Raw genomic sequence first — 25,889 nt, forward strand, 5'->3', positions numbered from 1 at the left:
CTCCAGAGCAGGGCTTCCCTGCTGCATCCTCAGAGGGACAGGGCATGATGGGTCCCTCCTCCCAGCGATGGCTGCAGGGGTGCCAGGCTGGGTGTGGGGCTGCCCTGGGCTCCAGGCAGGGTCCTTGCAGCCCAAGGGGGCTCTGTGCCAGGACAGGGACTGTGCTGCCTGTGAGGAGCAGCACTCAGGTTTTCTGGGGAGCTCCCCACGGTGCTGTGGGGAGAAGGTCTGGGTGCAAGGAGCGACACCCGGCAGGGCATGACAGGGCAGGGTCCTTCTGCTGTTCAGAGGCTGCTGCATGGATCAGGGCCGCTCACAGCTCCAGATCCTCCCAGGGCTGGAGGGTCTAGGCAGGGGCTATCTGGAAACAAAGGTGCTTCCCTCAGGCTTCAATTTCATGCTTTGGGGGTATGAAGGGAAACGGAGCTGCTCACATTTGAGAAGTGACTGAGATTCTTAACCATTACGTGGCATGATCAGAAGGTCTTCTAGGAACCTCAGAAAATGCCTTCGCCTACCCCTCAGCCTGCAGGCATCACCAGCATCACCTTGGCTGGCAACATCACGGTTCGTCTGACCTGCTCTTTACCCGTCGGAAGCAGGGAGATGTCTCTAGGCGGTGCCCTCCCAGGGAGAGTTTTCTGTAGGACAACACTGAGTACACCAACGGTGGGATGGGGTCTCTCAGAATTTCCTGTGAGGAAAACATTGTGGGGCAAAGCAGCAGGTTGAAAAGGACCAGGAAGCCGAGGGGTGGGCAGGGAAGAAGATGAAACTGAGAAGGCAATGTCATGGGAAGGAGAATTGGGAAAGTTCCCTGTCACCCCCTCCAGTGCAGACCCCTTCCTCTGAGCAAGCCCCCTTGCCTCCTGTCTGACCCAGCAAAGTCTCTGCCCTCGTGGCCGTGGGGCACAAGGCATCAGCTGCCCCCTCTGCAGCCAGAGCTCCAGCAGAGCAGCGGTGCCTCTCTCCAGCCCTGTGCCCATTTTTCTCTGCGCAGCACAGGGGCTGAGCGTGACTGCCTTGCAGCATCGCTGTCTGGGAGGCTGCCTGCACGGCTGGTGAAGGTGACGACTGTCTTAAGTGCCTTTCCTTCTGTTTGTGGTGCTGCTCCTCCTCTTCCCGCCTGTCTGTGCTGCTCCTGCTCCTGCTCGTGGGCTCTGTGGGGTTGGGGGAGTTTCAGACAGTGACCCTTGAAGCCCTGCCAGGCAGGGGTCTGCATGGGAGTGAGGTGCCCCAGCCCCCTTCGAACCCACGGGGGCAGATGCGTCCCCCAGAGCGACTCCGGGATCACTTCAGCACTTGTCTGAGCTGCTCCTTAGCCCCTGCACACACAGAGATTTCTCTGGCCGGTGCCCTGCTGCCAGGAGGGGTCTGTAGGGAAGAGCCGAGCACACAGCGGGTGGCATGAGAGCTGTGAGCACTGGCAGGGAGGAGACTTGGGGGCAGAGAAACGGGTCCCAGCAGGGACAGCTCCAGGCAGTGGTGACATGGGCAGGGAGTGAGAGGGAGCTGCTCCCAGAAATGCCACGGAGGGGGCATTTGGCATCTCCCTGCCATGCCCTGCAGTGCAGACACTTTCCCCAGAGCAACTCCCTGGTCTCCTCTCCCACCCAGCAGATATTCCCACCCTTAATGTCACAGGGACTTGATCATGCGTTTCCTTCCCAGCGGCCCAACCACCAAAGAGGAGAAACACTCAAGCGTCCAGCTGTGTCTCCCTCTCCTGACTCCCTTGGCAGGAGTACTTTGGCATTTTCCCCTCTTGTCCCTGCTGCCCTTGTTCTTCCCCGTTAATCGCTGGTGTGAGGGGCGAGGACTAGGGTGCAGCTCAGACACCAGTGCTGCATGTTGTCTCATGCAGATGGATCCATGGAGGAAAAGCATCCGCGTCCTCTCCTAATGTTTGGGGCTCTGGGCACTGCAGTGTATGGGGCTGGGAGTGAGCTTACTCTTCCTGCAGGACCCCTCATATTTATGACATTCAGATATTTTCTTGGGGGGAATGGGTGGGAGTGGGTCCTGCTTGGCTGCAGGCTGCCCTCTAAAAGGGCCTAGCTCTCCCAGGGCATCTCTGTGTCACCTAGCAGTCCCATGGAGAAGACAGGCAGCTGCAATGAGCCCTCTGTGTCCCTGCCTAGGAGGGGAGAGCTGAGATCCTCCAGTGTCCAGTTTCTTCTCAGAGGAACATCTGGGTGCAATCGTCCTCCAGCTCAAAGAGGTGCCAGCGCAGGCCAGCCGAGACCAGGGCTGATGGACAGATCGACTCTCTTCACTCTGTATTGAGGAGCAGTTCCTTTGTCTCTCAGAACCCACAAGGTTTCCCCTGGAGCGCAGAAGAAATGCCAAGGGTTTATGCCTTTAAAAAATCCCTCGGGTGTGGATAGGCAAACAGAACAAAGTAAGCAAACCGAAATGCCCACAGCTCTACTCTGCAGTCGGGTGTAGTGGGACCAACAATCCTGAAAAGCTCTTTGCAATTATGACTGGACTTAACCTGATATCACCCTATGTTCCTGTTTAGCTCTTGCTGTAAGCGGGACAAAGTCCTCCAGAGCCCCCAGAAGAGCTCCCTGCTCCTATGGCACCCACAAACAGCACCAACCTGAATGTAGCAAAGACACCTGCCAAAGGTCTTCCTGAAAAGGGAAAAGCGCTTTGGGAGGTTTCCATGAGAAATGCAGTAGGTTAAGCTCTACTCTAACTCCTCCCTGTCTTTTCCTCCATGCACAGACCTCTGTGAGCAGCAGCCGCAGATGGCCAACAGCAGCTCCATGACCCAGTTCCTCCTCCTGGCATTCGCAGACACACGGGAGCTGCAGCTCTTGCACTTCGGGCTCTTCCTGGGCATCTACCTGGCTGCCCTCCTGGGAAACGGCCTCATCATCACTGCCATAGCCTGTGACCACCACCTCCACACCCCCATGTACTTCTTCCTCCTCAACCTCTCCCTCCTCGACCTGGGCTCCATCTCCACCACTCTCCCCAAAGCCATGGCCAATTCCCTCTGGGACACCAGGGCAATTTCCTACGCAGGATGTGCTGCACAGCTCTTTCTGTTTGTTTTTTTCATTTCAGCAGAGTATTTTCTCCTCACCGTCATGTCCTATGACCGCTACATTGCCATCTGCAAACCACTGCACTACGGGACCCTCCTGGGCAGCAGAGCTTGTGCCCACATGGCAGCAGCTGCCTGGGGCAGTGGGTTTCTCTATGCTCTGCTGCACACGGCCAATACATTTTCCCTACCCCTCTGCCACGGCAATGCTGTGGACCAGTTCTTCTGTGAAATCCCCCAGATCCTCAAGCTCTCCTGCTCAGATGCCTACCTCAGGGAAGCTGGCCTTCTTGTGGTCAGTGCCTGTTTAGCCTTTGGGTGTTTTGTTTTCATTGTGGTGTCCTATGTGCAGATCTTCAGGGCCGTGCTGAGGATCCCCTCTGAGCAGGGACAGCACAAATCCTTTTCCATGTGCCTCCCTCACCTGGCCGTGGTCTCCCTGTTTATCAGCACTGCCATGGTGGCCTACCTGAAGCCCCTGTCTAATTCCTCTGCAACCCTGAATCTCGTCGTATCATTTCTGTACTCAGTGGTGCCTCCAGCCATGAACCCCCTCATCTACAGCATGAGGAACCATGAGATCAAGGATGCCCTCAGGAAACTAATGACTGGATGCTTTCCAGAAACAATAAACTGCCTGTTTTCTTCTTCAGAATATTCATAATATATCTCATTACAGGCCCAGCCAGTCTTCTGGAAGTTTTTTTAATGATCATTTTGGTCTTGGGGGAAGGGGGTTTGTGGGGGGGCGTGTGAAGTTTGGGTTATTTGTTTTTTGTTTTACTTATCTGAATGCTTTCCACAAAGAAATGTCTTTATTTGACCCATTTCTAATTCACAATCTATCCAGCTTTTGTGTGACCTGGAGGCTGTGCAAATGAGGAGTCATACCCTCTGGGTGTTTAAACAAAATAAAGTGCCCTGCATTGACTCTTTTTTCTGAGGTCCTTCCTCCAAGACCTGCTCTGCAGCTGCGGGGAGCCTGTGTGCAGAGGGGAAGAAGAAAAGAGTGTCAGCACAGCCGCACTGCCAGGGAGCACCAGCACTTGGTCTTTCCCAAGCTGTTCTCCTTCCATTTCCATGCTCTCCTGAGCCCTTTTTTGGTGGAAGGCCTGGGGGCTCATGAAGCTTGGTTACAGTCGTGCTGTGTGGCGGTCCTGTGACCGCAGGCAGGGACAGGCAACGGGCACTTCTGATACAGAGCTGGCCTCCATAGCAGCATTTCCATCATACAAGGAAGTCTTCTCAGGGCAGTGCCCGAAGGCTTAGGTGTTCAGAAGCTGGTCTCAAGAACATGCCCAAAGAATAGACTCTGCAGAGAGGCTTGTTGCTTTGCTTGTTTCTCTGTGGGCTCCGTAGGATGAGATCAAGGTCCCAGTGTGGTCTGCTAGGGACTGAGGTCTGGTACCGGTGTTGCTTGTTGGTGGCCAACACCCATGCGGATGGGGAATGGTTCCCAACTCACCTGCCTGGGGCTCTACAGCAGTTCACAGAGCTGCTGGCAAGTGAATGTTTTTCTGGAGGGACTCAGGAGCTGCCAGAAGAGCACAGGGGATCTGCAGGGACAGCGTGTGCCGGGGAGTCAGCGGTGGATGGAGCCCCACTGAGCGTGAGCCTGTCCAAGGTGGAGACCAGAGGTAAAGTGCCAAATCTGGGTGTGAACAGGAAAGTCCGAGCTCTGCAACGCAGGAGACACAACAGGCACAAGGAAAGCAGTCTGGTGAGTGATGCGTTATCACCCTCAGTGAAATGTCATAGGCTGGATGCATTGCAGCACCAAAATGCATCTCATGGCCTTGGAAGTGAGGCAGGGTACCTCTGCGCACCCTCCACGGCCTCAGAAGAACTTGTGTGGGAGGCAGTCAATGGCAGTGACAGCCCTGAGCTAGGTCTGCCACGCAGCCCGACCGGCACCGGCCCTGCAGAGTCAGCCCGTGGCGCCGGGCACCGCAGCCCACGCGCTCTGCAGAGCAGCACCACCAGCTCAGGGGCTGCGGGGAGCATGAGGAGAGGGTGCGGGAATGGCCGGCCAGGCCAACACAGACATGCTCACCTGGGGAAAGGCTCTGTGGGGAAATGGAAAGTCCTGGGAGAAGAGCAGGGCACCACGTGTGTGCAAGGCAAGAGAAATCCTTCGACCGGGCAGGCTGCCCTATCCTTAGGGCCGCAGCAGGAGCTGCCTGAGGAGCCGCAGGGCCAGGACTCTGTGCTGTCCTGGGGAGTGGGACTGGCACGGGGGGCTGCAGGCTGTCTGGGGTGGGGATCTTGTCAGCATGCCAGCCAGAGACACAGTCACCGACCTCCATTTCCTGGTGTGGGGCCAGTCCCAACCTGGGCTGCTGTGCTGGGGCAAGGGCAGGCAGATGGGGAGAGCTGGGGAGGGGCTGGGCTGGGAAGTGCCAGGGAGAGGAAAACACCAGTGATCAGCTACAGTGCGTGAGTGCGGAGGTTGGGGGCACACGGCAGTGTCCTTGCACAGCCAGGCCTCCTGAGAGAGAGAAGGAGGACCGGCAGAGCAGAGTCTGCTCTGGGCCCTTATTCGCTGGACATCCCGGGGAAGTTGCCCCAGGGCAGCCATCACAGAGCAGCCAATAACAAGCACCATTTCCAGCACTGGCCTCTCAGCCCAGCTCAGAGAGGCTGTTCTTCCCTCCCCAGAGGGACATTGAATGACAAGGTCAGAAGTCCAAGTTTGCATGCTTCAGATGAGACATAAGCATGCACAGTGTGTGCGTGTGGGGAGATGAACCCAAGTGAGCACAAATGCCATCAGCTATTCCAATGGCCTCACCATCACCACCATAGCCTGCAACCAGTGCCTTCAGACCCCCATGTACTTCTTCCTCCTCGGCCTGGGCTCTGTCTCCACTGCTCTTCCATCATGGCATCATCAATCCATGGCCAATTACCTCTGAGACAAGAGTGCAATTTCTTTCTTGGGATGCGCTGCTCAGATATGTTGGTTTCTCTTTTTAGTTGTAGCAGTGTTTTCTTCTCACTGTCATGGCCTATGACCGCTACATTGCCATCTGCAAACCCCTGCACTACGGGACCCTCCTGGGCAGCAGAGCTTGTGCCCACATGGCAGCAGCTGCCTGGGGCAGTGGGTTTCTCTATGCCAGTGTGCACACGGCCAATACATTTTTAATACCTCTCTGCCAAGGATATACCCTGGACCAGTTCTTCTGTGAAATCCCCCAGATCCTCAAGCTCTCCTGCTCAGATGCCTACCTCAGGGAAGTTGGCCTTCTTGTGGTTAGTGGTTTTCTTGTTTGGGGATGTTTTGTTTTCATTGTGGTGTCCTATGTGCAGATCTTCAGGGCCGTGCTGAGGATCCCCTCTGAGCAGGGACGGCACAAAGCCTTTTCCACGTGCCTCCCTCACCTGGCCATGGTCTCCCTGTTTTTCAGCACTGCCATGTTTGCCTACCTGGAGCCCCATTCTATCTCCTCCCCATTCCTGTATCTGGTGATGGCAGTTCTGTTCATGGTTCTACATCCAACAGTGAACCCCCTCATGTACAGCATGAGGAACCTGGAGCTCAAGGATGCCCTGAGGAAACTGATTAGATGTTTTTTAACAGCCAGAGACTGTGTACCTTCCTCTGCAAATCAATCCCAATATATATATCTTGACAGTCTAAGCCTGTCTTTCCTTCTCTTCTTTTATTCTTTTTTATTTTCTTTCTTTTTTTCCTTTTCCACTTTTGATGATGCTGTCTGCAAAGAAATGTCTTTATTCATCCCCTCCGTCCTAGGTATCCACCTGTCTTGTGTGACCCACAGTGTCTGTGTAAATGAGGAGCCAGACTCTCTCTGCATTTAAGCAAAATAAATTAACCAGCAGCATCTTTTTGTCTGAAGTCAACCCTTAGGGGGGCAGGAATGAATGAGAAATAAAAGCACTTTTGTCCCGTGGTTTAATCCCAAGCAGCAACCAAGCCCTACACAGCCGTTCGCTCACTCCAACCACGGCAGCATGGGGGAGAAAATCATAAGGGTAAAAGTGCAAAGACTTGTGGGTTGAGATAAAGACAGTTTAATAGGTAAAAGTCGTGCATGCAAGCAAAGTAAAATAAGGAACTCCTTCACCATTTCCTATCAGCAGGCAGGTGTTCAGCCATCTGCAGGAAAGCAGAGCTCCATCACGTGTAACGGTTACTTGGGAAGACAAATGCCATCAATCTGAACGTCCCCTTCTACCTTTTAAAGTAAAGTGTTAATTCCAGGCATTCACAGGAAAACGAGGACTCTGCGATCACAGGAGAGGCAGCGGGAGCCCCACTGGCACAGGGAAGGGAGACTGGAGAGCTGTTAGCTGAGGAGCTCCAGCGCCAGGATTGCCATGCTGTCCTGGAGAGTGGGGCTGGTGGGGGCAGAGAAGGGGGCAAATGCAGTCAGCATGGAGGGTCACCTACAGTAGGAACAGAGGAGAGCCAGAGGGTGAGTGGCCTCTGTTTCCTCATGCCCTTGCGGCCAGGTCAAGCCCTGGGACCGATGGGGAGCCGGAACCCCCTGCTCTGCCCCCCAGGACCTGCTGTGCCCTTCAGAGGGGCTGGGGCTGTGGGCTGAGTGCCCAGAGCTCTGCAGCACCCTGCCGTGGGCACTGCCGTGGGCCAGCCCAGACTTGGCCACTGTACTGGGAAGAGGCGAGGAGAATTAGGGATTGCTGGGGAGGGGTTGGGCTGGGTTGAAATGTGCCCAGGAGAGAACAAACACAGCGTAGAGCTAAGCTGTGTGAGTGTGCAGGGTGGGGGCACGCGGCAGGGTGCAGATCACGGTGCAGAGCCAAGGGTCATGGTGAAGGAAGCAAGGAGCAAAGGTGCAGAAGAGAGGGGCCCAGTCTGTGCCTTTTTCCCTGGACGCCCTAGGGACGCTGCCCCGGCAGGGCAATTTTCCCTGACCGCCCCACACACTGGCCATTTCCATCTCTGGCCATACACCTCAGTCCTGAGGAGGGACCTTTGCTGCATGGCCACCTCTGTCCTCCTCCGGGCCTTCATGATACCCAACTCCACTGCCATTATTAATAAAAAGAAAACGAGTTTCCTACTGACACTCATTACAATCCGAGTCCCATAGCTCTTGCCACAGCTGGTCTCTCAGCCAAGCCCATTCTCAGGCAGGTCCAGCTAGATCAGGGGTTCATGGTCTTGTCTCAAGAGATATTGAAAAAAATCCATTGTTTGAGATCCCACCAACTGGCCTGGGTCTTTCTTCTAGTGTTTGACTCTGAGGGATTTCTCAAAAAAAACCCCAACTCTCTCCACCTTTCCTTGTCCATAATGGTCTCCAGGCCCCAACCATCCTTCTTGCCTTTGCAGGACTTGCTCCAATCTGTCAGGGTCTTTCTTGTGCCGGGGAGCTGCAAACTGGACACAGCACTCCTGATGTGGTGGTTCTGCAGGGGGTTAGCCTTGGCCAGACACCCACTCAGATGCTCATTCACAGCCCCAACTCAAAAAGACAAAGGGAGACAATAAGATAGATTAGCTCACAGGTCAAGATAAAGACCGGAAGACCACTTACTAATTACTGTCATTGGCAAAGAAGAGCTGACTTGGGGAAAATCAATTTAATTTATTGTCAATTAAAATAGACTTTTGATATGACAAAAATATGAAAGACCATTCCCCCACCACACTCCTTTTCCCCAGGCTCAGATTACTCCTTCATTCCCAATTCTTCTACCTGCCCCAACCCTGAGAGGTGCAGGGGGGATGGTGAATGAGGGGTTACAGTCAGCACAGAACCTCTCTGCCACTCCTTCTTCGTCACACTTTTTCACAGAGATGTGATGTCAATGGAAGAAGAGCCGAGGTGGGGATGGACACCTCCCAGGGCTTTTGTGGTAGGTGGAGATAGAACATATTTAGGAGAGACCAGCAGGGAAGATGAGAAGTGGGGGATGCCCTGTGGGATGTCAGGGCAGCTCAGATAAATGGACATTCTCTATGGAACACGCAACAGGTTAAATGGAGGCGTGGGGGGGTGTGTGTCAGCTTCTAAATGGGCCATCCAGTCTTCTGCTCACCTGGATGGGGTACTCCCAAAAGAGGAAGAACTGGTCAGGGCTGTGAAGACCAGTGTCAGCCTGGTCTGCAGTGACCATGTGGTCTCCCACATCCCCAGGGACGAGGGGAAGGAGATTAGCAGAGCACAGATCCTGCACATGAGGGAATGAGACTTTGGCCTCCTGCGGGCACTGGCAGGTGGGATGCCACGGGGGCAGTGTCAGGGCCCTGAGAGCATCCATCGGCCTTCATGGCCCTGACCAGCATAACCTGCAGCCTCCACCTGCATCCCTGTCCATGGGCCCAGGAGCCCATTGAAGCCCACTTTCAGCCCCAGCTTGATCTGCACTGCAGGTGTATGGGTCTCCAGTCACAGCCATAGACACAGCCTGGGCTGTCCATGGACCTTGTCGATTCAGACTTGCAGATTCACTTCCTAGCTGGATTCTTTGTGGGGTGTACAATGAAATGACACCATCACCCTCCAGCTGCCACACCACAGCTGATTCATGGAGGCCTAGGGCCTTTCTGCTGCCTTTCTTCTCATCACTTGGTCAGGTTTTGGCAGGAGAGCAAGGAAAAGCAGGTGAGGAAAAGCAGGGTGCCAACGATTGAAAGCAGAGAGCAGAGCCTTCACATGTGAAATGATCTAAAGCCTATACCAGTTCAAAAGTGTTTTCTTCAGCTCCTTCCTATGAGGCATTGAATCTGTAGCAGGAACGTGGAAGCTCTGAGATGCCTCCATATCCCTCTCTTTGAGCAATGAGGTTGATAGTACCCAAGTCAGAGGCTTTCTTTCAATTCTGTTTACAGTCTAAAGCACTCCATGGGCTGGAGATATGCCAGGGAACTTGCATAAGGAACCCACTCCTTGGAAAAGAAGGTGCGTGTTCCCAGGAATCTCAGGAGGCATGGCCTACCGATAGCGGTGTTCAGGGAGCTGGTGAGATGCCTCGTCTCCAGTTCTGTGATGGTGACCTGGTTTGTGTGTAAATTCTCTCTGTGGATGCTGACATTTCCTGAGCAACCTGGTCTGATCTCAGAGCTGGCCCTGCTTTGAGCTGGGCATTGCACTTGAGACCTCCAGAGCTCCCTTCCACCCTGAATTATCCTATGATGTAGAGAGCCTCACCTCCAGCTTAATCTCTTCCTGTACAGCACGTGCCAAGGAACAAGCTCTTGGAAGGCTTGGCAGGAGGAGACTGCTGGGGGACTCTAGTCCATCCTCCACGTAGCTGTGACTTTGCGGAGCTGAAACCTGAAGAGCTCCAAAGGTGGAGGTCACAGCAGTGCTCCTTCTAGTCCATGTTATTTTTTCTAAGGCTCAGCCCAAAACTCCCAAGAGGCACTTTGTGGCTGTTTCCTCTGTCAGTTCATTGGCCACTGCAGAAGAGAGCTCAGCTCCCTCATCTCTCAAGGTAGGTAGGTGCAGGCTCTTATGAGGTTGCCCAATGCCTTCCCTTCAGCCAGCTAGAGAGGCCCAGTTCCCTCAGACTCTCCTACAGCTCAGGCTTTAGGCTCCTCACTCCATTTTGGCAGACCTCCCCCGGACACTCTCCATTTTCTCCATTTTCCTTTTGGAATGCGAAGCCCACTGGCTCCTACGGCAGCCATCATGACTCACAGGCCCTTCTCCTCCAGGCACTCCTTGGCCTGCGTGGTCACTGCCCATGCTGCTGCACGGAGTTGTTCTGCAGCTTTTCCTTCTAAATCTTCAAGTTTCGGCTGGCCAAATCCCCAGGTGTGTCAAGGTCCCTCTGGAATGAACCTCCAACATTGAAAGTACCTGTGCTGATGTTCATCCTGAGCCATGGTGCCTCTAACAAGGTGATAACTTAGGTAGCTACAGGACACTACAGATGAGAAAAAGAGTACTAGTGTAGTGTAGTTGCTAATCAAGGCAGAAAGCAACGTTTAACCACCTCAGAAACACCAAATAAGGGTTCAAAGGGAGAATGTGCAGGGCCTGTGAGGAAATGGATAAAAGGGGTTGTCTTTTTGCATGGGAGGGGATAAGGAGTAGGACTGGAGAGGTGGGAAGGGAGTGACAAGGGAATGAATGGTGAAGCAAAGGAAATGGTCAGGACAGTTTGGGGATACCTGTCAAGCAGGCCTGCACCTGAGCAGCAGTGCCTGGAGCAAGGCATGAGAGCTGCAGCTGCTCTGACTAAACTAAGGACCTGACTTACTTCCATGGTCACAGGGAACCTGAGAACTTTCCCTGCTGTCATCAAATGCAGACCTTGAGGACAAGAAACTGCTGCATCATTTTGGTTTCGACTTTCTTAAATGGGATTTCAGGAGGTGTCTATTCTGGCCTTCTGCTCGCAGCAGAATCAGATGTGGAGTCAGGCCACTTTGCTCGAGGCTTTATCCATTGGGGGCTGGAAAACACCCAAGGGCAGAGACGGCACAACGTCTCTGTGAAACCTGTTCCAATGCTTGGATGCCCTCATGGAGAAAAAGATTTTACTTATCTCTGTGTTGAACCTTCCTTATTTCATCATCTAACTATTGTCTATTATACAATGACCCTTTCTAAAGTCATCTTTTCAGCAGACTGTATAGACAAAGGCCCTTTCCATTGCGCTCCAGTTTTCTCCTCTCCCTGCTCTTTGTTCATTCACATTCCTGTCACCCACCCCAAGCTGCTGCTTTGATATCAGGGAGTTAAAAGCTTGCCCTGTCATTAAGTAGTCTAATTGTCTCTTTAGCCAACTCTTTAGTTATGTTTATATCTATATATCTATATATCTACTGACCTACCTACCTACCTGTCTAAAACATTTCTCATAAGATTATCCCTTGTAGAAATGCAACGTCATTAGAGGCAGCTTGTAGTAAGCATATGGTGCAGAGTGTGTTTTATTGCACGATGAAACTTTATCGTGCTTGACTTTTCTTTGCTTGCAAATAGGCAAAAAAAATCTGTGCCTGTGTGCAGCCATTTCTCTAAGGAAAGCAAGTGCGAGTTGGTACAAAGGAGCTGTAACATCCAGCTGCAGCATTCAGTGGAGAAGTCTGATGTAAGGGAAAGTCCCCGGTGGCCAATGAGAGAAATGGTGGGGCTGGGGAGCTGAGGTGAAGGTTGTCCATGCTGTGTCAGACCTCAAGGGAGTGCTTTTCCTCCTGTCCAGGCATCCTTAGGAGAGACCCTGGAGCAAGATCTACTGGGGAATGCTGCCATCACCTCTTCTCTAAACTGAAAAGTAGTAAAATACACCCTTGGAAATAAAACCTCCTCTTTGTTAGAAGTTCCTTGAAATCTTTCTCCATAACTACACTAGGAAACAGCTCCAATTATCTGTACAACTCTTGAAGACTTGAAGAAAATCACAGGGAGAGAGATGGCTCGTTAGGGCTTGCTTGATTTTAATGAGTCCCATGGTGTATTTGGTGCTGAGTAACAAACCTCAGGTACTGAGAGGAGATTGCACAAACCTCTCAAAGACTCAGTGACCCGATTTCTCTACCTCCTCCCCCTCTAGCAGAATGGGGGGACGGAGAATGGGGGTTGTGGTCAGTTCATCACACATTGTCTCTGCCCCTCCTTCCTCCTCACGGAGGACTCCTCACGCTTCCCCCGCTCCAGCGTGGGGTCCCTCTCCTAGGAGACAATCCTCCGTGAACTTCTCCAGCTTGAGTCCTTCCCACAGGCTACATTTCTTCATGACCTGCTCCAGCGTGGGTCCCTTCCACGAGGTACAATCCTTCAGGAACAGACTGCTCCAGCATGGGTCCCCCAGCGGAGTCACAAGTCCTGACAGAATAACCGCTCCAGCGCTGGCTCCTCTCTTCATGGGTCCACAGGTCCTGCCAGGAGCCTGCTCCAGCGCTGGCTTCCCACAGGGTCACAGCCTCCTTCAGGTGTCTCCACCTGCTCCGGCGTGGGGTCGTCCGTGGGCTGCAGGTGGATATCTGCTCCACCATCAACCTCCATGGGCTGCAAAGGAATCTGCTCTGGCGCCTGGAGCACCTCCTCCCCCTCCTTCTGCACTGACCTTGGTGTCTGCAGAGTTGTTCCTCTCAGTCGCTCTCTTTTTCTTCCTTCTTAAATATGTTATCACAGAGGCACTGCCACAGTTGCTGATAGACTTGGCCTTGGCCAGCGTTGGGTCCATCTTGGAGCCGGCTGGCATCAGCTCTATCGGACACAGGGGAAGCTTCTAGCAGCTTCTTGCAGAAGCCACCCCTGTAGCCCTCCTGCTACCAAATACATGACTCTGTGTGTGTGTGTTTGTCTGTGTGTGTGTGTTTGTGTGTGTGTGTCTGTGTGTATGTGTTTCTCCATGGGGTAACTGGAAGGATGAGGGAATCCCAGGGCCAGCTCCTGGATAGATGGAGAGTTTAAGATCAGCTCCTGGAGACATCACTACTGTACGTATGGGCTTTCCCATAGCCCCTGCAGAAACTGTGATACATGTTCATACCCGCATCTTCCAAAAGCCTTCAAAATCGTGTGAATCCTGGTGAATTTTGAATGTGTGCTTGCTTTCATCCTAGGACTGCTGACTCCCCAAAAGCCTCACAATCATTGCACCAGAAATTGCATTAAGTTGTCTGATAGGTGTCCAGAGGGAAATGCAGCTCAAGGAGAGTGGCATGACTACTGCATGCAGGGAAGGGAATACAATGATTTGGCTAGCAGGCAAGGATTTGGGTCCTCTGTGCTGTAGGCACTACAAGGGACACCATACAAGGCAGTGGTGCGTGCTCAGCGTGAACAAGGTCAACTGCATCTGAGGCCGTGGTAGGAGAAGCTCTGCCACCCCAGACATCTTGAGTTTTCATCCCCCTGCAGTGAGCCGTGGTGTGGTGACATCTGGACCGGTGTGTCCCTCTGTGGGGATTGCTGCTGCAGAGAGGTGGGGAGGAACTGGAGAGTGCCCCGAGGAGGTCTGCACATGTCCTGTACTTTAGGCCTCAACCCCATCTTTGCCGACCTCTTCCATACCCACTCAACCCTGGGAACATGCCGCTCCTGGAGAACCACTGCGCCCTCCAGGCAGCTCCAGATTCCTCTCCTAGACGATGGGTGTCCTTAATGTCACCTGTGTGAGAGCCCTGGGCACACCCCTCAGTTACACTCACCATCTTACCTGTCATCAGACACCGACTGGTGACGCATAAATCCCGTCCGACGTCTCGTCTCTAAAAGGTCACAAACAGACGCTGAGCTTTTTGCTCCCAAACACATGGAGGAAGAGGAATTTCAGTGGGGCGGTTCCTCATGCCTCTTTGGAGAAAGAGCCCAGAGAGAAAGCACTGCACCGGGGAGATCCCACGGTATTATCGAGATGCTACGAGTCACGCTAACTCTGAGCAGTGTTGAACATACTTTTATAAAGGCAGCCAGGCTCACTTATACATGCAAAGTTGGTACATGACTCAGATACAGTGACGTAAATGCAAATATTTGTGAAGAAAGAAACATAAAAACCATGAATGAAAAATATCAACAGCATGATAATTATAATGATATTATAATGATATTTAAACCAAATGAAACCAAACCAAAAAAAACCCCAAAAAACCCAACCTCACAACAAACAAACAAACAAAAGCTGGAATCAGATACACTGGGAATCATTTGTGGACAGAGGTGGTAATTCTGTCACTACAGCAAAATGTCCTTGGAATCATTTTCTCAAGGGCATCCTTGAGCTCCCGGTTCCTCATGCTGTAAATAGTGTGTCACTACTGGAGGTACCACAGAGTACAGAACAGCTACCACCAGATCCAGAGACGGGGAGGAGATTGGGGGGACTTCAGGTGGGCAAACACGGTACTGCTGCTAAACAGGGAGACCACGGCCAGGTGAGGGAGGCACGTGGAAAAGGCTTTGTGCCGTCCCTGCTCAGAGGGGATCCTCAGCACGGCCCTGAAGATCTGCACATAGGACACCACAATGAAAACAAAACACCAAATGCTAAACAGACACTAACCACAATAAACCCAGCCTCACTGAGGTGGACATCTGAGCAGGGGAGCCTGAGGATCTGGGTGATTTCATGTCGGAACAGGTCCAGGGCATTGCCCTGGCAGAGGAATAGGGAACAATTATTGATACTTGGCAGGAGAGAAATCCCCATATTGCTATGCTGCTGGAGGCATTGACCCACAAAACTCGAATGCTGACATGTGGGAGTTTCAGGCCAGAGGGACCTTCACACCCTCGTGCCTTTGGCCAACAGAAAGGCAAGGTCTGCATCTGGAGCAGAATAAACCGCATGCATGAGGACCATGACGTGCCTGGCTGAGGAGTGTCCTGAGGAGAAGGGCATGGGAGTTATGATGGATGCCATATGAGCCAGTGGGTTTCCCATTTTGAAAGGTGGATGGAGAAACTGGAGAATGTCCAGAGGCAGTTTGTCATGATGAGAGTTGGGGCCTAAAGCATGAGCCGTGTGGAGAGGCAGAAGGAACTGGGTCTCTTTAGTCTGCTGAAGGTGAGGAGCAGGACACTCAAAGGCAGCTGAATCCTGGCAGAGGCAACAGCCACAAGTTTCCTCCTGGGACCTTCACACTGGGCCTTCAGAAAGAGTGAACAGAGGGTGCTGCTGATGGCAGCAGGACACCCAGAACTCTCTGTGATCTCCATCTTTGGAGGTCTTCAGTTTCCAGCCAAGCTGACTGTGGGACTGGCGATACCCCACCCTTTGCTGGGAGGCTGGACCAGAGATCCCAGCGCTCCCTTTCCCAACAACCCTTCCATAAGCCTGTGCCTTGCAGTGTGCCCCAGGAGAAAGGATTCAGCTGGAGGTGGGGGTCTCTGCAGCAGGGGGTCATAGGACGATTCAGGGTGGAATGCTCCTGTACTCAGGAGGTCTCTAGTTCTACCTTTGGTTCCAAGCAGGGCCAGCTCGGAGGTCGGAGCAGGTTGCTCCATAGACATCAGCATCCCAGTACAGAGGCTGCACGTGTGCCAGGCATTGAATCCACCGTTATGGAAATGGACACAAAGCCTTTGAGCGGCTCCTTGAACCCAGGAATCGGTATGCCATGCCTCCCGAGCTTCCCAGGAACACCTAAGCTTTCTGTGCAGAGGAATGCGAGTCCACTTTCCCTGTCCTGGCCCGTCTCCTGGCAAATGTGGTGCTGTAGGTTCTGAAGAGAACCAGAAGAATCTCTTTGAGGAGGTTAGTTTCATTTTACATGCTGAATTGCAGGGCAGATGAAGGGAGCTCAGAGCTTCCAGGCTCCCTGCCGCACAGTTAGCACATCAGAGACTGGAAATGCAGGTAGCGGTGTTGTGTTAGTGTACACCACATGGAAATGTTGTCTTCCTTTGTGCTTTTGCATAAGCTGGGGTCTGTCCCTTGGCCGCCTGTGGCTAAAAAAGCAACAGCTCCCTCTTCCACCTCCCTCTCCTCCACACAACAGGGAGGAGAGAGATGAAGCAGGGATAATTTAAGGGCAATACTGTCTAAGAAGTGTAATATTGAAATGGTAACAGTGAGAGAAGCAGCACTGCGTTTTAAGAACTTCATGCCAGAGGCTAACTGCTGAGAACTTATGGCTCTTTTGTAAAGTAGAAATGAATGTTGGGAATGAAATTGAAGTGCTTTGATTAATCCTAATGAAGAAAAAGAAGGAATTCCATTAGAGCACTGTGCTGTTCGTGTTATTAGTGACAGGACCACTAATTCCTTAAACAACCTTGAGAGCGTTTTTATTTTCCTCCTTTCCAAAGCTTAGTCTACTCAGATTGCCAGAGGACTACCTCCAATCTCTGCAACCCAAAGCTCTCCAGCCTTCTCTCATCAAAGGTCTTTTACCCCGGGACATATCTCACCATCACTTCAATACGCTGCCCGGGGTCTATTTTTCAGGTGGGTGAGGTCAGGCTATTCCTTTGCAAAGCCTTCCCTACAAAAGTCTTGTCTAGGTACTGATCCCACTGTACCACCTCATGCTGGGCACCACTCCAGCCTCCTTCTGCAGAGCTCCAGTGGATGGGCAATTTTCCTGTTTCTGTCCTACCCATTCACCTTCCCAATCTTTTTGTATTGTTTGCTTATCGAATATTGTCTCAGGAAACACATTTGTCCTCCACAGCATCAGCCATTTGCAATTGCAGGCTGAGATATTTCCCCTTCGTGGAGCAGACATTGTGCAAAGCTGCTCCATTTGGGGAAACCCACTTCATGCTGCATAGGCATTTGGGCTACAACCCCCCACTGGCTCATTTTTTAAAGAGACAGTTTCAGACTGGCAAAGCAGATTCAGTACATAAATGCGTGTGCTGGTTTTGGCTGGGACGGAGTTAATTTTCTCCATAGTAGCTTGCATGGGGCTGTGTTTTGGATGTGTGCTGACAACAGTGTTGATAACACAGGGATGGTTTAGTTACTGCTGAGAAGTGCTTGCACGATGTCAAGGCCTTTTCTGCTCCTCACACCATCCCACCAGCGAGAAGTTTGGAGGGGACACGGCTGGGACAGCTGACCTCACCTGACCAAGGGATATTCCATACCATATGACATCGTGTTGAGCCATAAAAGCTGGTGGAAAAAGAAGGAAGGAGAGGGCATTGGGAGTGACGGTGTGTGTCTTCCCAAGTAACCATTGCGCGTGATGGAGCCCTGCTTTCCTGGAGATGGCTGAACACCTGCCTGCTGATGGGAAGTGATGGAGGAATTCCTTGTTTTGCTTTGCTTGTGTGCACGGCTTTTGCTTTACCTAATAAACTGCCTTTATCTCAGCCCCCCAGTTTTCTCACTTTTACCCTTCCGAGTCTCTCCTGTCCCACCAGGGTGGGGAGTGAGCAAGCTGCTGTGTGGTGCTTAGTTGCCGACTGGTATTAAACCATGGCAAAAAGACACTCCACGGGTCCCTGGGACTCTATCCCAGTGCTGGACTTTCCCCCCGGTGACTTTTTTTGTTTATTCTTTCTGTCAAGTTAGTGAAGCATTACACAACTCAGTGCAAGACATCATAGCAGGGGAAGATGACCTTCATGACTTTTAATGTTTTTAGGTTGATTCCATGCGGTGACACTCTAGACAGTCCATGGGGTCTAGCAAGTGATTTCTCAAACCTGAGGGTAGTCATCTCTTCATCGGTTGTGTCACCTTTGGGCCTCATTGACTACTGACCACGATTCGACTATTTCCCTTTAACTTTACATTGGTCAGACAGAGCTTGAAGGAGCTGTTTGCATTAATCATGGTGGGGCATGACATACCAGGAATGCCTCAGGCCACCTTCCCCCTTCTTGAGGAGGATGGAAGCCAGGCTGGACATGTGGGGTTTTTTGGGGCAAATGTGCGATGCCTTTTTTCAGACAACCACGTACCCCAGTGGGGCATTTGGGACTATTTGGGGCTATTTTACATACTCTGTAGTATCACTTTGTCCATAGGAGTCTCTTCAAGGCAATTCTCACTTCCTTGTTCCTCAGGCTATAGATGACAGGGTTAAACATGGGGGTCACAATTGTGTAGAACAGGGCAAGGTACTTGTCAGGGTCTACAGAATCCCTTGACCGTCGCTTTAAGTAGACGATTGTGGCTGAGCCATAGAAGAGTGTCACCACCCCGAGGTGTGAAGAGCAGGTGGAAAAGGCTTTGTGTCTGCCCAGAACTGAAGGTATTCTCAGAATTGCCCTGATAATTTTAATGTAAGAAATAACTATGAAGGAGAAGGGAAGGATCGCAAAGACCAGGATGATGGTGTACAGCATCACTTGGTTCCAGAAAGTGTCTGCACAGGCCAGTTCCAGCAGAGGGGGGACATCCCAGAAAAAGTGGCGAAGGTCCAGGGATGCACAGAAGGGCAAAGTGAACACCTGGTAGGTCTGTCCTACTTGCACTGGTACGACGACCACCCACGACCCCACCAGCAGTCTGATGCAGACACCCCTGCTCATGATGAGGGTGTAGTGCAGGGGGGTCACAGATGGCTATGTAGCGGTCGTAGGCCATGGCAGCCAGGAGAAGGCATTCGATGCTGCCCAACAAAACCAGGAAATAGAGCTGGGCAGCACAGCCAAGGAAGGAGATCCTGCCGTCTTCCATCAGGAAACCCACCAGCATTTTTGGCAGAGTGACTGACGTGTAGCAGATCTCCAGGAAGGACAGGTTCCTCAGGAAGGCACTCCTTTTGGTCAGTTGAAGACCTCTATAGGATGCCCTGGAGCTAAGGTATAGTTACAGTTTCAGTTGTCATAAACGTGGGCATCTGCTGTCATTTCACCTGGCCAAAGAAATTTCCCACCAGCCTCCAAGGTGGTGGCCCCAGATGCTGCCCTGTCTCTAGGAAGTGCTCCATTAGATCTTGCAGTTACCAGCACACATCTTGGTCACCTCTGGCATCTCAAAGATAACCAGGTGTTGTGTCTCAGCAGCTCACTCATGGCCTTTATCTTCATGAATTACCATGCGAGCTGGGACAAGCAGCTCACATGCAGGTGCCTGTTTTGTGCCCACCTTAACTGAGGCAAGAGGAAGCCGACATCCTGAGGGTTTGTGGCAGGGAGCTGAGTCCCCTTCCAGCCCCAGGACTATAAAACTACAACTAAGATGCGTCTAATGACTCGGGTGCATCCCTTCCCTCAGCAGAGGTAAAGGAGATCCCTCCTGGTCACTGTCTTGGTTTCCTGTCTCTAATGATGGGACATGAAAAGGTGAATCTTGGACATGACTCAGTCTGTTTGGAGAAATGACTCTACTGGAAAGAAGTGTCCTTCCCCAGCGGAGGGAGGGAACATCAGTGATTGCTTCAGCCTGTTTCACAGCAGGTTCCCCCAGAGCCCCAGGGACACCTGGAGGGAGCCCAGAGGGGGCAGAGAAAGTGCTGCCTTGGGCTGGTCCTCTGCTCCTGAGCTGGGCTGGGCTCCTGGGATGGAGGGAGCTCATGGCAAGCGGGCAGCGCTGCAGAGAGACAGCTCTGCCCAGGAGCAGCTCCTCTGCAAAGCGCAGCAGGGCTGAGGGCACTGCCTGCAGGCAGCGAGGGCAGAGGGGGAAACGGCAGAGATATTACAGGCACTGTGGAGTGGGCTAATGCTGAGAGTTCGCTGTTGGAGAAATCTACACAGGCCTTGACACGGTAAGTGTCTGGCTCCAGGTCGATACACAAATGTCCTGGAGGGGCTTCCTAGAGCTCACACATCTTGCTGCAGCTAAGATCTGGCAGGACGGCAATCAGAGTTTCTTTACTGTGGAGAAGGACATGCTCCAGAGCAGGGCTTCTGCGTAGCACCATCAGAGGGACAGCACACGAAGTTTCCCTTCTCCTGGGGCTGGCTGCAAGGGTGTGCAGCCAGGTGTGCAGCCAGGGGTGCCCAGGGCTGTCTTTCAGAGTGGGGTCCCTGCACCCCAGGGGCTGTGTGCTGGAGCAGGGACTCTGCTGCCTGCCAGGGTCAGCACTCAGCCTGCCTGGGGAGCTCCCCACAGCACCTGGGGATAAGCTCTGGGTGGAAGGGGTGATGCCTGGCAGGGCAGAGGCCTTCTGGAGTCAAGAGGGTGTTGCATGGGTCAGAGGTGCTCACAGGTTCAGATCCCCCGCCAGGGCATTTGCAGAGGGTCCTTTTGAAGCAGGACATCAAGGCAACATGTACCTGAAAGTGCAGGAACCTGTGCTTTCAGTTTTCCGCTCTTCATTAGCTGGGGGGCAGTGGGAGATGGGAATTTATTTTTCTGCTCTGGTGAAGGCACGGAGACCCCAGTTCTAATTCAGACTTCTCTGAACTGCTGCTGAGCCCCCGCACACACAGAGATGTCCCTGCTTCCAGGAGGGGTCTGCAGGGCAGAGCTGAGCACACAGTGGGTGCGATGGGGTCTGTGAGCACTGACAGGGAGGAGATGTGGGGACAGAGAAACAAATCCCGGCAGGAACAGCTCCAGGCTGCAGAGATATGGGCAGGGAGTGAGAAGAAGCTGCTGCCAGAAATGCCAGGGGAGGGGGGGGGAATTCAGGCACCTCTGTGCCATTTGCTACAGCGCCGACGCCTTCCCCGGACCAAGCCCCTGATCTGTTCTGCCACACAGCAGGGCCTTCACCTTGAAGGCCATGTGCTCCACGGCATGAGTTACCTCCTCGGCAGATGGACCCCTGATGAGGGGAATCTCCCAAGTGCTCATCCGTTTGTCCCCGTACTGCCTCCATCAACAGGGGCACTGGGGAATTTCTCCAGTTCCCCCCTCCTCTTCATGCTGCCTTTCTTCCCACCTAAGGTGGGAGCTCCGGGCAATGCTGCTTGCAGGGCTCAGTGAGCCAACTCACTGTTCCGGACAGGTGATCTTGAGGACATTTGGTTATTTCCCTGGGCCATCCTGCTGTGCTGCAGGCTGTCTTCCAGAAGGGCACAGCCTTCCCGTTCCGTCTGTGTGTTACGTAGCAGCCCCTCAGTACTAAGGCCATGGAAATGCTGCTGGCAGGGTGTATGCAAGCACCTGTGATGAGCCCCCTGCGTCCCTGGCTGGGAGGGGAGGGCTGAGCTGAGACAATGTGAGGAGTTTGGAGATGGGCACTTGGGAACTGCATTCACCCCATTGTCCATTTTCTTCTCAGGGGGGTCTGGGTGCAATCGCCCTCCAGCTCAAGGAGGTGACAGCCTAGGGTAACTGAGACCGGGTCTGACGGACAGACTGTCCCTCGGCACAAAGGGACAGTCCCTTTGCCACACAGGACCCACAAGGTTTCTCTCAGCGACAAGCAGAAGTGCCACTTGGGGGATCCTCAGCCAGCTCCCACCCGAATTCACTAAATGGACCAGCAAAAGGTCTTTCTGAAAGGAAAGAGGCGGTTTGGGGGGTTTCCATGAGAATTGGAAGAAATACTTCTCTGAGATGTCTACCCTAACTTGTCACTACTTCTTCCTCCTTTGACAGGTCCCAATGCCCAGAGACAGCAAATGTCCAATGACAGCTCCATCACCCAGTTCCTCCTCCTGGCATTCGCAGACACACGGGAGCTGCAGCTCTTGCACTTCGGGCTCTTCCTGGGCATCTACCTGGCTGCCCTCCTGGGAAACGGCCTCATCATCACTGTCATAGCCTGTGACCACCACCTCCACACCCCCATGTACTTCTTCCTCCTCAACCTCTCCCTTCTAGACCTGGGCTTCATCTCCACCACTCTCCCCAAAGCCATGGCCAGCTCACTCTGGGACAACAGATCCATCTCCTACTCAGGATGTGCTGCCCAGCTCTTTTTCTTTCTCTTCTTTATTGTAGGGGAGTATTGTCTTCTCACCATCATGGCCTACGACCGCTACGTTGCCATCTGCAAACCCCTGCACTACGGGACCCTCCTGGGCAGCAGAGCTTGTGCCCACATGGCAGCAGCTGCCTGGGGCAGTGGGTTTCTCACTGCTCTGCTGCACACGGCCAATACATTTTCCCTACCCCTCTGCCATGGCAATGCTGTGGGCCAGTTCTTCTGTGAAATCCCCCAGATCCTCAAGCTCTCCTGCTCAGATGCCTACCTCAGGGAAGTTGGGCTAATTGTGGTTAGTGTCTGTTTAGGATTTGGGTGTTTTGTTTTCATTGTGGTGTCCTATGTGCAGATCTTCAGGGCCGTGCTGAGGATCCCCTCTGAGCAGGGACGGCACAAAGCCTTTTCCACATGCCTCCCTCACCTGGCCGTGGTCTCCCTGTTTATCAGCACTGGCATATTTGCCTACCTGAAGACCCCCTCCATGTCCTCCCCATCCCTGGATCTGGTAATGGCAGTTCTTTACTCGGTGGTACCTCCAGCCGTGAATCCTCTCATCTACAGCATGAGGAACCAGGAGCTCAAGGATGCAGTGTGGAAACTGAGGACGGGATGATTTTCAGAAGCAATAAACTGTTCATCATCATCTCCATATCACTCATAATATAACTCATTGCAGCCCCAACCTGTCTTCTGAAGTTTTTGTTGCTTTTGTTTTGGGGGGGATTTCGGTTTTTTTCTTTTGTTTTACTGATGATAATGTGGTCCACAAAGCAATGTCATTATTCATGCCACTTCTGCATCAGGATCTACCTTTCCTGTGTGATCCAGAGAGTGTGTTAATGAGAAGCAAGGCTGTCTGTACATTTAAAGAAATCAAAGGACCCTGCAGTGACTGGTTTGTTTGAGATCCTTCCTGAGAGACCTTTCTGGAGCTGCAGGTCAGTGCCTGTGTGCACAGGTGGAGGGGAAAAGAGTCCCAGCACAGGAGCACTGCCAAGCAGCACCAGCGCTTGGTCTTTCCTGAGCTGCTCTCTTTTCACTTCCACACTCTCTTTCTGAGCTCTTGTTTTGGTGCAAGGCCTGAGAGCACTGGCAGCTTGGTCAGAGTCCTGCTGCGTGGCAGTCCTGTGATCATAGGCAGGGACAGGCAATGGGCACTACTTTGACAGAGTTTGCCCCCATAACAGTGTTTCCATCAGACAAGGGGACCTCCTGAGGCAGTGCCTGAAGGCATAGGTCTTCCTTCAAAGTGGCTGTCCAGAACAAGCTCAAGAAAGTGCCCTGGTGAGGAAAACACCAGTGAACAGACCAAGTGTTTGAATGTGCAGGGTGGGGGAACGCACGCAGCAGTGTCCTCGCACAGCCAGTCCTCCTGGGATAGCCTTGAAGGACCAGCAGAGCAGGGTCTGGTCTGTGCCTGTGGTCACTGGACACCCCAAGGAAAGTGCCCCAGGGCAATCATCACAGGCCAGCCCCTTGCAACCACCATTCCCAACACTGGCTTCTCACTCCAGCTCAGAGAGGTGGTTTGTCCCTCCTGTTCAGAAGGAGGACACTGCATGACTAGGTCAGAAGTCCACGTCTACATTTTACAGACGAGATAGAAGCATGCACATCATGTGCATGTGGGGACATGAACCTGAGTGAGCATGAATGCCATCAGCTGTTCCTCAGAGGTGCCACAAAAGGCTTGTGGGACAGACAGTGTCTTGAGGTCACTTCACTGGGAGAGTAACTTCCCCTGGGAAACCACCTGAATGCAGCACTGGGATGGGCTTCCTTGGACCTAAGTCCCGGTGTCCATTCCTCATGCCGTGGGGCATCTCAGATGAGTGCAGGGCAGGGCGACACACTGCAGGGCTGAGGTGCCTCCCAGCCTCCTCCCGGAGTGGCAACAAGAGGCCAGAGAGACACTGTGACTGCTGCGATGCACTGCCTCTGTGTCTGCAAGGGAAGGACTCGTGGCTCTGAACACCCCTGTGTATATGAGGAGTCAATGAGGCCAGCTCAGGTGCGGACATCTCACAGGGCCTTGACGTTTCTATTTGTGACTGCAGGAACAACCCCCAACTTCCCCTTGAGATTCCTCTCACCCGCCTTGGACAGGCTCATTGCAAATACTCCTGTCTGCTCGCGTCACCCTTTCTGGATTGTGCCCTCAAACGTGTCAGAGCAATCAGAGAGGTTCTGGGATCCTCAGAAAAGGCAGACATCAAACATTTCTTCAAGAAGGGCAAGGAGGAGGACTGGGAGAATTAAAGGCTGGTCAACCTCACCTTAGTCCCTGAGAAGGTGATGGGCCAAATACACCTGCAGGGATTTACAGGCACTTGAAAGAGAAGGAAGGGACTGCCGAACCCACATGGGTAGGGACAAGAAGGGCATGTTTCGTACCTGGACCTTAGCAAGGGCTTTGACATGGTCTCCATAGTCTCCATGTAGTCGGATTGGGCCAACCCTGTTGAATGTCTTTATTAACTCCCTGTACAATGTGACAGAGGGCATTTTCAGCTCCTTTGTGGATGATGCCAAACTGGGCAGAGCCTCTGAGCGACCTCATCAGGTTAACCCTGCCTTGAGCAGGATAGCCAGACAAGATGAACTTCAGGGCTCTCTTCCAACCTGAGTTATTTGATGATTCCATGAGTCTCTCCCTTGGAGAGCTTTTGGAGACAGAATCGACAGAGGAAGAAGACAAAACAAAGAGGCCGAAGTAGAGATAGAAAATGCAGCAGTAGAAATACAGCAGTTCCTCTGAGGAACATTTCTCCACTCAAATTGTTGGTAGGAAATCTACTGGATAAATTTGATGAAAGCAGCTTACTTTTACCTGCTCAGGTACTGGGCCACAAAGAGGGTGATGGTTGGGTATGGTATGATGTGGTCAATTGTGTATAAGTACCTCATAATCCAGTAGGAAGCAAATGGGGAGGTGAGGTCAGTTCTGCCTCTGGAGGTGATAGGCCAGCAGCAGGAACGTGGCTGAGAAAGGGACTCTGAGGTCACTTCACTCTGAAATAGCTGATAGGCCAGACCTTGGCCCATGGCTGGGATATGTGCTTTAAAGCTCACATCTGCCAGCATCTCTGACAGGCCAGCAGAAGGCACCTGGTTGGCACATTGTCTGTGAGATCCCATCTGCCAAAGGACCTAGGCTTAGTCCAGGAAGGGGGCTTATATCTTGGTGGTCATGTCTGTTCTGCCTGAGAACATGATGGGACAGCAGCAGGCACACGGCTTGGTCGTGTCTATCATCTGAGAAGCTGAAAGGCTAGCAGCCTTGGGAGATCATGGTGAGGTTACTTCTGCCTGGTCAGGTGAAAGGCCTCAAGAAGACTGGTGGGTTGGGATGCCTGCCTGAAGGGTTGTTTCTCAGATGGTGGAGCTTTCCTTGGAGGTAGGAAACAACAGGAGAGAGAAACGCTGCCACACAGTGCAGCGTGGAAGGTGGAGACTGGACATGAGGAGGAAGAACTGTCACTCCAAGGGTAGTGCTGTGGTACAAGAAGTCATCCCGAAGGAGTGTGAGATCAGTCCATCTCTGTGTGTTTCAAGGAACAGAGCGTGAGGGTGGACAGATGTCCGTGAATGTATGGAAATGCCAGGGTGAGAGCAAGGTGAGGAAGTGAGATGGGTGTCTACAGTGTGCAGGGAAAA

At 52.6% G+C, this 25,889-nt stretch overlaps 2 protein-coding genes and 1 pseudogene across 2 annotated transcripts; 2 read left to right on the forward strand and 1 right to left on the reverse strand.

Annotated features, from left to right (window-relative positions):
• The first annotated feature begins 2,726 nt into the window (after positions 1 to 2,726).
• LOC129201121 (olfactory receptor 14A16-like) lies at positions 2,727 to 3,722 on the forward strand. The gene has a single exon (XM_054812285.1). The coding sequence runs from the start codon at positions 2,757 to 2,759 to the stop codon at positions 3,720 to 3,722; it is 966 nt and encodes a 321-aa protein (XP_054668260.1). The 5' UTR covers positions 2,727 to 2,756.
• A 14,698-nt stretch (positions 3,723 to 18,420) lies between these two features.
• On the reverse strand, positions 18,421 to 19,453 carry LOC129201092 (olfactory receptor 10AG1-like; annotated as a pseudogene).
• A 2,450-nt stretch (positions 19,454 to 21,903) lies between these two features.
• On the forward strand, positions 21,904 to 22,845 carry LOC129201112 (olfactory receptor 14J1-like). Its single transcript, XM_054812275.1, has one exon. It carries the CDS (start codon positions 21,928 to 21,930, stop codon positions 22,843 to 22,845), a length of 918 nt encoding a protein of 305 aa, XP_054668250.1. The 5' UTR covers positions 21,904 to 21,927.
• The last annotated feature ends 3,044 nt before the right edge of the window (positions 22,846 to 25,889 follow it).

This window comes from Grus americana, unplaced genomic scaffold, assembly GCF_028858705.1.
Source record: "Grus americana isolate bGruAme1 unplaced genomic scaffold, bGruAme1.mat scaffold_778, whole genome shotgun sequence".
Lineage (NCBI taxonomy): Eukaryota > Metazoa > Chordata > Aves > Gruiformes > Gruidae > Grus > Grus americana.